Source organism: Castanea sativa, chromosome 1 (assembly GCF_040712315.1).
Source record: "Castanea sativa cultivar Marrone di Chiusa Pesio chromosome 1, ASM4071231v1".
Classification (NCBI taxonomy): Eukaryota; Viridiplantae; Streptophyta; class Magnoliopsida; order Fagales; family Fagaceae; genus Castanea; species Castanea sativa.
Genome location: NC_134013.1, coordinates 81,463,394 through 81,474,621, shown reverse-complemented (window position 1 = coordinate 81,474,621; position 11,228 = coordinate 81,463,394). Strand labels below are relative to the sequence as shown.

Genomic DNA, 11,228 nt, shown 5'->3' with positions numbered 1-11,228 from the left:
AAGGGCAGTGTAACAGTGATAGTCAAGTAAATGTGCAGGAATGGACCTTACCCAAGTTGAGTGACGAGGTGGAATGTCTTGTGCATGATCTTCAGGCGGAGCAGGAGCAGGGGACCCAAGATCAGGGTTGGGTAGCTCATCTTTGACCTGTTCATCTTCCACCTGTTCATTAAAAGGAGAACTAGGAAAGGGATCAATGATATCTGGTGGTTGGACAGAGAAGTCAATAGGAGAATTAGGAGCAGCTACAGGAGGATCAGGATCAGCTATAGGAAGGTCAGGAGCAGCTACAGAAGGAATATGTGTCTCATCTGGAAATAGATATAAGACAGAAGAGGAAGATAGAGAAGCACGGAAGTGAGAGAGCTCGACAAAGAGGCGATGTTCCCAAAAAACAACATTGCGGGAGATACGAAGACGATAAGAAATAGGATCATAACACCGATACCCCTTTTGAGTTTCGCCATAACCAAGAAAACAACAAAGTCTTGACCTAGGCTCAAGTTTGTTATGCTCATGTGGCTGAAGAAGAACGAAACAAGCAGAGCCGAATGAGCGAATGTGGTGATAGTCTGGAGGTGACCCAAAAAGACGCTCATATGGAGTTTGATTTTGGATGACAGGACTGGGAATGTGATTAATAGCATGAACGACATGAAGAGCGGCTTCGCCCAAAAAGGAGCAGGAACTTTGGCAGAGAGAAGAAGAGCATGAACAGTGTCAAGAATATGACGAAATTTTTGTTCAGCTCTACCATTTTGCTGAGAGGTACCTGGACAAGTTAGTTGATGAACAGTGCCATAGGAATGCAAAACAGCTTGGAAAGCATATTGAGTGTACTCAAGAGCATTATCAGATCGAAAAATTTTAATACGTTTTGAAAATTGAGTTTCAACCATTTTTGCAAAATTAGAATATACTTGCAATAATTTAGAACGATGTTTCATATTAAAAATCCAGCTATAGCGAGAGTAATCATCAACAAAGACAACAAAATATCGAGATTCACCAATACTAGAGACAGAGGAAGGTCCCCAAATATCAGAATGAATAAGGTCAAAGATATCAGTGGATATTGATTCACTAGTATTGAAAGGCAAAGCTGATTGTTTTCCTAACTGACATGAAACACAATCAAAATTTTCTGTAGACTCTGAACCTAACAAACCTCTAGAAGCCAATTTTTTTACACAAGAAGAAGATGTGTGACCAAGACGAGCATGCCAAAGTGCAAGGGAAAGAATAGAAGAAACTGCAGCAGCTGCGGCAATAGAAATAGGAGCAATAAGTGGAAGACAAAGGTTGTCCACGAGAAACATACGCCCAACTCTGGGACCAGTCCCTAGCTCCTGTCCCATCCTTGGATCCTGCACAATACACCCAAAATAATCAAATATAATTCGATAACCCAACTCAGCTAATTGTTCCACAGAAAACAAATTGTAAGAAAGGTCAGGAACATTAAAGACCCCAGAAACTGAGAGGTTGGAGGTTGAAACGGAACCTATATTATGACCAGACATTGTGGAACCATTTGCTATGCGAATAGTAAGAGGGTGTAGTGCAGGTTTAAGTTCAGAAAATAAGGACGAGTGAGGTGTCATGTAATCGCAACAAGCAGAATCCATAAGCCAAGAGGAAGGAGACATACCGGATAAAGCTGAGAGAGAAGAGGAATAAGATGCATTACCAACCATACGAATGACATTGGCGATGATGTTTTTAAGGTCATCTGTGGACATGGTGAAAGTGCGACCTGAAGACTTAGACTATGCAGAGACGGGAGCCATTGGTTGGACACTCTCAATGTTAGCAATAGTGGCAGCAGAAATTGAAACAGCTGATTTATTGCGCTGATAGCAAGTCTCAATATTATGGCCAAAACGTTTGCAAAAATTGCAAAAACGTTTGTTGGATTGTCGGCGACGATTGTTGTAAAAGGAAGAAGACCTGTCCTTGTTCTTCATTTAGAAACAAAATATGCAAAAATGAAATTTACGCGAAAAACTGGGTAAGGAGCACCTGGACTGCAAAAAAAAGTCAACCTGGAGAAAAGTCAACGGTCAAAGTCAACCTTCAAGTCAAAGTCAATGCGGGTCAACGATGACGTGGTAGGTGATGTCTGGAAGAGGCAATGCAGAAAGAGGCAGTGGTCTTTGCAGTGTAAAACTCCTCAATGATGATTGCTATAGGTCCGGAACCCAAGGATGATGTCTGGAAGACGTCGAAGGTTCAACGGCGAAAGGTTGCAGCAGTTGTTGTGACGGCGGAAGCGATGTTGAGAATGGAGTTACACCAATAAAAGACAAGACTGCTATAAAAAAAAAAAGGTCAGAACAGTGGCTCTGATACCATGTTAGAAATACTGAATTCAATAGTATTGTATTTCACACTGAAAGAATATACATGAGTGTCTTTATATAGGAGGCATATGAGTGCAGTACAAGTTAATATGAGTGTAGTACAAGTAATAGTGCTATACAAGTAAGAGTGGTTTACAAGTAAACTAGTTGGGCCTAAAGCCCACAACATTATACATGTTAACAGATATTGTGGAGAGGTAAGAACTAGAAAGGGAAATGATTTTCACATTAATTTTGTATTCTCTCACACTATCATAGTATATAAGTTATATCAAGATATGAATTAAAATGAAATTTTATAATATTTTGTCCTAAGGGTATTTATTAGTATTTTTCTATTTTATAAAATTGAAGTGAAAAAAAAAAATAATAATAATGTGTAATTGATGCTGCCCAACTAAAAATATTATATACAAGTCATTGTACATTCATCTGAGACAAAAACAACAGTGTGAGGAGGTCTAGACCTATTGGTTGGTCCCATTTTTGGCCATCCACTTAAGTAATAATTATTGCCATTAATGTATCCTAGGCTCTTAGCAGACTTATTAGCTTTATACGGCCGCTGTCTTAATGGTTATTATTTATTTTGTTAATTAATATTGTTGAATAAAAATAGTGGCACTATGATGCAATATATTATTTTTGATTCAATACAATCTCTATTTTATAGATAGATAATTCGATAATTAATTGTTTCAATCTGTTTAAACAGTACAGCGATCAGAAATCAACTCCTAGTCAGAATCCCATTAGTACTGCAGTTATCATTTCTTTTTGGCATTTTTCCCATCTTCATATGTACTTGATGACTTTTTTTCTTTTTTTATGGGATCTACTTTTGATGACTTGAATCACAAGACCCATTATTTACGCGGCTGTGTTGATCTTTCCATCATTCACAGGCCAGTCGAGACAAGTCTGAATGAATGCCAAATTAGTAAATTGTGCGCGCACATACATTTATTTTTTTATTTTTTTTTTCAAAGTATTTTTTCAAAATTTTCAGAGATTAATTATTGTTCACACACATACATATATATATATATATACATACATATATGTATATATATAAATTGTGCGCGCGTGCACACACACACACACACACACACACACACACACATATATATATATATATATATATATATATATATATATATACACTCCAACAAAGATGGAAGTCATTTAAAAAATAGAAAGCAGTCAAATACTTGTGAATATTCTTCAAAAAAAAAAAAGCTTGTAAATAGCATTTAAATGTTTTACACATACGTTGTGGACATAAATACCTGTTAAGGAATTAAATAATAATGACTTTACTTTTCTTTTTTTTTTGGAGAATCATTAATGACTTTACTTTTATTGCAATTTATTTGCTAAAGGGTTTTCGAGACTCTCTTTTTTATAATTTAAAAATATCTATGCTTAATATTGTATGAGTTAAACATGCATTTTGGGGATAATAACTTTTTATTCCCTAAAATGAATCGATGGGGGCCATGAGAGGTACTAAAATCCTCTGCCTTTCGACGTAAACTTATCACTTACCACACCAACTATGTGAACACGGTAAGAATGAATGTGGACCACCGCTGACGAGGATGCGTGGATTGGTCTCAGGTTTGTAGTCCCCAACTGGCCTCTAAATACAAACAACAATTTTTACTAAATTAGTTTGAAGAGAAGCTTTATAAACTCTTCAACAGCAAGTAGAGCAATTCCAAACTGAGTTAATTGAATCAAATAGCTTTTTTGACTCCAAACTGAACTGAGCCAATACGTGAATACCACTAACTAGGACCGATCTATACAAAAATATTATATTAGAGCATTCTTATCCAACATTCTAAAAAATTTAGCATTTATTCTCTCAAAACCTATATTTATAACATATAACACATCACTTTATAATACAACCTATATCAAAACTTCTAATTTTTTTTACAATTTTATTTAAATATTATTTCTCTATTATTTTTCACTAATTTTTTATTTTTCCTCTCTAAAAGTAATATAAAAGTGGGTCTCACAAAATAAAAAAGTAATATAAATTTTTACAATGGTGAACAGTGCCGTTTCAAATATGAAATGACACTGTTCATCAATTGCAAAAATTTTACAATAAAAAAAGTTTGATGGAGCATGCTTAAACTTTTCAAATGCTAAAAAATAAGATTTTTAGTATTTGAAATATTTGATAAGAATGCTCTTATCACTGCTTCTAATAGAAAAACCAAATCAAATACCCAAAATGGAACATTGATTGAAATGACAGTGCCCTGCACAGTTTATTTTTATCTCTTAATAAAGGATATTCTTTTGATTCTCCACTGTAGGTGCCCATATATTTTTTTCTTTAATGAAACTAGTTGCCCATAGAATCACAATTCCAAACTTGTTTCCTACAGGGATTGGTGCACCCACAGAATTATTAAAGAAAGAAAGCCAAACCTGGCTAATATAGCAAATGGGCAATTGAGGACAAAATCGTAATCACCAGGGCCTGTGGTTGTAACATAGGCGATTCTAGGCGTTAATCATCTCTGCCCACACAAACCTTCACACGTGTCGTAACCTTTCATTCTCTCACATTCCCGCACTTATCACTAACACGTTGCATAGCACATACGAGGCGCCGTAACTGTAACCGTTTGATGAGATCAGAGCCTTCTTGGAAACCCAATCCTGAAGGGTGGAAAGGTAATTTTGGTATAGGAAAACCACTATATATGGGTAAGCAAATGCAATGGCTTGAAAAAAAAAAAAAAGCCCAAACAATACGGCTGATAAAATCTTTGAAACTCTTATTAGTCTTCTTATCTAAAGATTTTCAGAATTCGAGTCTCATTAGGGAATGCAGAGAGATGGTTGGAGCTTCGCTGACAAGGCCTGAGCTCTGTTTGCGAGCCAAGAGGTGTATGGGCGGCCGGAATTGCCACCGAAAACACGTCGAAAACGGGTGAGCATCTAATCCTTCTAAATTCATCAATTGATATTCTTTTTTTTTTAGTAAAAATACTAAAGTTGTTGTTTTTTTCCTTTTCAAAAGCTTAATTTTGTAGCTGAGGGTGAAAATTCAAGAGAAATTAAATGGGTGACAAAAAGTGTAAAGATAGTAATTCAACATTGCTACATGGGAAATACGAGCTGGGTCGGCTTCTGGGTCATGGTACTTTCGCCAAGGTGTACCATGCCAGAAACTTACAGTCCGGGAAGAGCGTAGCGATGAAGGTTGTGGGCAAAGAGAAAGTGATTCAAGTGGGTATGACGGAGCAGATCAAGAGAGAAATCTCGGTGATGAAGATGGTACAGCATCCAAACATAGTCGAGCTCCACGAAGTTATGGCGAGCAAATCAAAGATCTACTTCGCTATGGAACTCGTCCGTGGAGGCGAGCTGTTCTCGAAAATCGCTAAGGGTCGGCTTAAAGAAGATGTGGCGAGAGTGTATTTCCAACAACTCATCTCCGCCATCGATTTCTGCCACAGCCGTGGAGTCTACCACCGAGATCTCAAGCCCGAGAACTTGCTCTTAGACGAAGAAGGCAATTTGAAAGTCACCGATTTCGGTCTCAGCGCTTTCACCGAGCATTTGAAACAAGATGGGTTGCTACACACAACGTGTGGCACACCGGCTTATGTGGCGCCTGAGGTGATTGGAAAGAAAGGCTACGATGGTGCTAAAGCTGATCTTTGGTCCTGTGGAGTTATTCTGTATGTTCTTCTAGCTGGGTTTTTGCCATTTCAGGACGATAATATTGTGGCCATGTATAGGAAGATTTACAGAGGTGACTTCAAGTGTCCACCATGGTTTTCTTCAGAAGCTCGGAGGCTGATTACAAAGCTTCTCGATCCGAATCCGATGACAAGAATCACAATCGCCAAAATCATGGATTCTTCTTGGTTCAAAAAGTCAGCACCCAAGTCGATCCTAACTAAAGAGGAGCAAGAGTATCTGGAGTACGAGAAATCGCCATCCAAACAGTCCGAGAGTTTGAACGCGTTTCACATAATATCGTTGTCCGAAGGGTTAAATTTGTCGCCGCTGTTCGAGGAGAAGAAGAGGGAGGAGAAGGAGGAGCTGAGGTTCGCGACGACGAGGCCGGCGAGCAGTGTGATATCGACGCTGGAGGAGGTGGCGGCGAAGAATGGGAATTTCAGTGTGAAGAAGAGCGAGTCGAGGGTGAGACTTCAAGGAAACGAGTGTGGACGTAAAGGGAAGCTGGCTATTGCGGCGGAGATTTTCGCCGTGACGCCGTCGTTTCTGGTGGTGGAGGTGAAGAAAAACAGTGGCGATACCTTGGAATACAACCAGTTCTGCAGTAAGGAGCTCCGGCCGGCTCTTAAAGACATCGTTTGGACCTCGCCGGCCGACAATTCCACGATACTTGCTTAATCCAATGTATGTTGTGTGTGGTTATTGTTGTTTAGACAATTGTTATTGTTGTCGTCGAGAGTTACTAGTTTGTTAATTCTGTTTATTGACATCTGTCAGTTGCATATTGGTTGATTTTGTAACAGAATTTCGGAGAGAATGTCCATATAGTTTCGAGAGTTAGGCTCTTGTATATCAATACTAGTCTTGTACGTACATGTTTACAGTCAATTAATGCAATTTACATTTTTATCAAATTTTCATAACATTTATCACCAGAGTTTTTAGTTGAGTGGCCAAATTTGTCATTTTTAGTTTTTTGGCAAATCTTGCGAAAAGTTTCTCATCAGATTGGTTAACAGGTTTTTATGCTTAATAGGACACATATGGATAGTTTTAATAAAGTCAGTCCCATAATTTTGTAGTTTGCTAAGTTGGTTTGGACAGTTTGGTGTAAAATGTTATTCCTAGTTTATTTTATTCGCTAAATAAATTAGAAAAAAGTAAATTATTACCTTGAAAGAAAAAAAAAATCTCATGCAAATCCATACTTGGCTAATAAGACTATATTTCATGCAAGTGAAGGATAGGATTTTTTGGACCTAGTTAGAATGTTAGATTCTCTTTTACATAAAAATTGGTGAATTTTCATTGCAATTTAAATTATTCAAATGGTTAAAACATATATTATATTATAGATTTTTGAATGAAAAAGAAAAAAAATCAATACTTAATTTTACTAGAAAATATTTATTTTATTTTATTTTTATTGATTTATGCAATACTCTTCACCATACAAATAACTATAGATACTTCTTTAATTTAATTAAAAATTGTAAATTGCATATCTTCTGGTGCATGTGTTGTCCAATCAACTTTAGTAAGGCACTATCTATCATATTTTCTCTTATAACAACTAGCTTAAGGGTTTATTTGGCCTCGCTGAAAAATGATGATGAAAAAAAATGTGTGAATAAATAGAATTTTCTTCTATTCGGTTCACACGGAGAGGAAAGAAAGTGACTGCTTGGTGTTTTCCATCCAACTCCGCTAAAATTGCTCCTCAAAATGGGGAAGAAAGTGAGTGAATGAAAAAAAAAATGATATTTTAACTTTTACCCCTTTCCATCTTTGTTTTGAACCACATAACACCCTTCATCTGCCTATGTGATCAACTTTTGGATATACAATTCCAACAATGCTCTAATCCAGAATGTGAACATTAAACTTTATTAATCTTTTGACATTTCATAATTTATATCACTTCTTTCATTTTTTTTGAAATGGTTAAAAATATTTGCAACATATTGCGACTTTGATAGCTTGAACCCACTTTTTTCGATCTTCCAAATATTTTTGACTTGGGAGGTACCAACTCGCCCAATGTTACTTCTCAATGTTCCTGACTCAATCATTGAAAACTTAAACAATTCAGTTTTACAACCATGAATAAAATCTGATACCAAAGCCTCGCAACATGGTTGTTACTAAGATCAGAATGGCATGTAATTTTAGAAATGCGTACAAACAACCTTTACATGTTAAAATCCAGTTGTCAAGTATGTGGCATATGTAATTCTAGAAATTAAGTAATGTTTAGAGTCTTCTGGAGATCATAATTACTCTATTCGATAATCTTTATTAAAGTATTATGGAGATAATAATATATTAATCTATTCAGTAAGGCCTAGGTCTTGTACATAATTCAGGGTCTGCATCTTCAACATCGATTGATGAGCTGGTAAGTCGATGTATTTATCATCTTGAACTTCCCATTTTTCGTTACTGGTCATTACTAGTTGATAGTGTTGAATTTCAGTGGCTATTGTGATAGCTTATCCTCGACAAGAAGATAAGGTATATCTTATAACATAGTTTTTTCCTTTGATCCACCAGTCAATTGGACAATATTGACCAAGTAATTTTCAGAACCATTCCAAATTTTACCTATAATACTGTCAACTCAATGGTCATAATCACATAATGACACTCTTGTTTTATTGGCCCACCTCCTCATAAATTAATCAACTTGAGGTACTATGAGTCTATGAGTAGTCCTTAACCAACGAAATATAATATCAAAAGCATTCATTTCAAAGGAAAAAGCAGAAATAATTTTCCTGGAAAGTATGAGGGAGAATTGTTTCCAATCTCAATCTCATGAGAATATAATACGAGGAGTTTACAAATTTCTAGGTTGACTGTTGGATAGAAGTAGTAATCGTATTATTGAAGGCATATGTGAGGGGAATTATCAAATGATGACAAATCCAATAAATCTAGACTTTGGGACACTTTTAAACTGCTTTAGGTACAGATGTACCAATTGAGCTTGAGATTAATTAGATGAGTAATAAGAGGCCCTTATTTGTTTATTTCTTCCCTGTGACGTAGTGTAAATCCAATAACAATCTGGTATAGTGGAGCAAAATCGTTGTCAAAGAAATGTCTCATTCACCAAACAAGAAATATTTCAAGTCATTGGCCAAATCAAAGAAGCAACCAAAAACACGAATTTATGATGAATATGTCATCAAATTGGATCGACAAAAAAAAAAAAAGGTATTTGCGACATTACATTACGATAATCACTAGTCATGTGCAAAAACTGGATTTGATTGATAAACAGGACACACTGAATACCTACGAAAAATTATTAGATACTCCCGGAGTACCATAAGTGTGTACTCCCTCCCCTCACATGAATAGTGGGTTCTATCATGAATTTAATTAGTGTGACCTATCATTCATGTGAGAAGAGAGAGTACGCATTTATGGTATTTCGGAAGTACACAATAATTTCTCCATACCTACTATAACTACGAATTTTTCATTAGGGATTTCTTTCCCCCCCTTTTTTATCCCCCAAAAATAAGCATATCATCATTAATGGTAGAATATGCATGTACAACATGTAAGAATCATGTTAGGATATTATAAATTTTATTATATAATTCTTACAAACTCATATGTCATCTTTTCATACACAATATAAAGATTATTAAAATTTTTATATATTATATTGTTGATGTTTACGTGTTTGCTTAGGAACAATTTATCCAGTTTTTTGCTGAAATTTTTTTGTTAAAAGTACTATAGTTAAAAACTAAATAAAATAAGTTAATTGGTTTTTTTTTTTTTTTTTGCTTAAAGTTCTTTAGCAAAAAAGTAGAGTAGGCAGTGGTGGTTTTAGGAATTTTTTTTAGGGTGGTCATTAAGAAACTTAAATTATACAAAATTTAATGAAACGAGAGCTTCATATATTGACAACAACAAAATAAAAGGAAAAAAAAACACACACACGCAAACACATAACATCTTACAATAAAAAGAGAGCTTCATATATTAATAACAACAACAAAAAGGAAAAAAAAAACACACACACACATAGAATCTTACAATTTCCTTCTACAAATTTTCTTACTTTGAAATCTTTAAATAATAGTCTTATTATTAATGTTGCAACTACATCTCTTCAAAAGTTTAGTTAAATAAAAATTTTCTTGAAAAATTTCTTTTTATTTGTAAGGACCTAATATATTGGTTACGGGAGACCAAAGTTTAAGGACAAAAACCAGATGTGGCCGTAATACCAATTACATTCAAAAGCTTATTTGCTAGTAACTTTTTCAAAAAAAAAAAAAAATTATTTGCTTATATGACTTTTTGTTGAAAGTTTATTAAAGTATAATTATACTTAAGAAGGTGAGAATTTAAAATATATAATATATTTCTCGTGAAATAATATCGATTTTGTAGTAAGCAATGGTGAATGGGAGTGGCAACTGGCAACTGAAACTTCGTGCAATTGCTTTTGCTGGTTTTTTAAATGTTTATGCCTCTGAAATGGTCCCCTTGGATATAGGACAGTATATGAGCATAACTTTTTTTTTTTATGTAATATGGATACATTGAATCATTGATAGAGAGAGCCAAAAGTGATGGGATCCACTTTCGTATACGAATAATATCCATTAATTTCTATCTACATAATATGTTGCTTGTATTCTAAAGGTTCACAATTTAAGTTTTTTTTTTTTTTTTTTGGCATTATTTAACGAGTAATGATATAATTATAAACTATTTTTTAAAATTTTTGCAAATTATTTTTGTAGTCAATTTATTATTGGTTTTCATCTAGGCCTACCACTAACATTATTTTTTCTTTTACTAGTAATCACTTACTACATCAGCAGTTTGTAAATTTTTATGTAAAAAAATTTGTCTCTCTAGCATTTTCCTTCTTCAATAGGTCTCTTGCTCTCTTCATAATAATTAAAGTCGTATTTGGAAAATGCTGCTTACGCTATTTGTTTGTTTTGTTTTGTTTTAATTTTTATTACTTTTGTCCTTAATGCACATTAAACTAAATTTAAGACACTTCAAAAGGGAGTTGGAGGAAAAAAAGTAAATTAATCAAAGGGAAACAAGAAAAGATTGCACTAGCTAATAAATAAAAAGATCAAGAGATATTACAGAAGTCTGAGCTTT

General features: G+C 34.8%; 1 protein-coding gene across 1 annotated transcript; it reads left to right on the top strand.

The window, feature by feature from the left end:
- The first annotated feature begins 5,116 nt into the window (after positions 1 to 5,116).
- LOC142615220 (CBL-interacting serine/threonine-protein kinase 6-like) lies at positions 5,117 to 6,994 on the top strand. The gene is made up of 2 exons (XM_075787935.1): positions 5,117 to 5,322; positions 5,413 to 6,994. The coding sequence occupies exon 2, from the start codon at positions 5,454 to 5,456 to the stop codon at positions 6,756 to 6,758; it is 1,305 nt and encodes a 434-aa protein (XP_075644050.1). The 5' UTR covers positions 5,117 to 5,322; positions 5,413 to 5,453; the 3' UTR covers positions 6,759 to 6,994.
- The last annotated feature ends 4,234 nt before the right edge of the window (positions 6,995 to 11,228 follow it).

Bases quoted from the DNA above. Each gene is read 5' to 3' on its own strand.
- LOC142615220 (XM_075787935.1), top strand. From the start codon at position 5,454: ATGGGTGACAAAAAGTGTAAAGATAGTAATTCAACATTGCTACATGGG.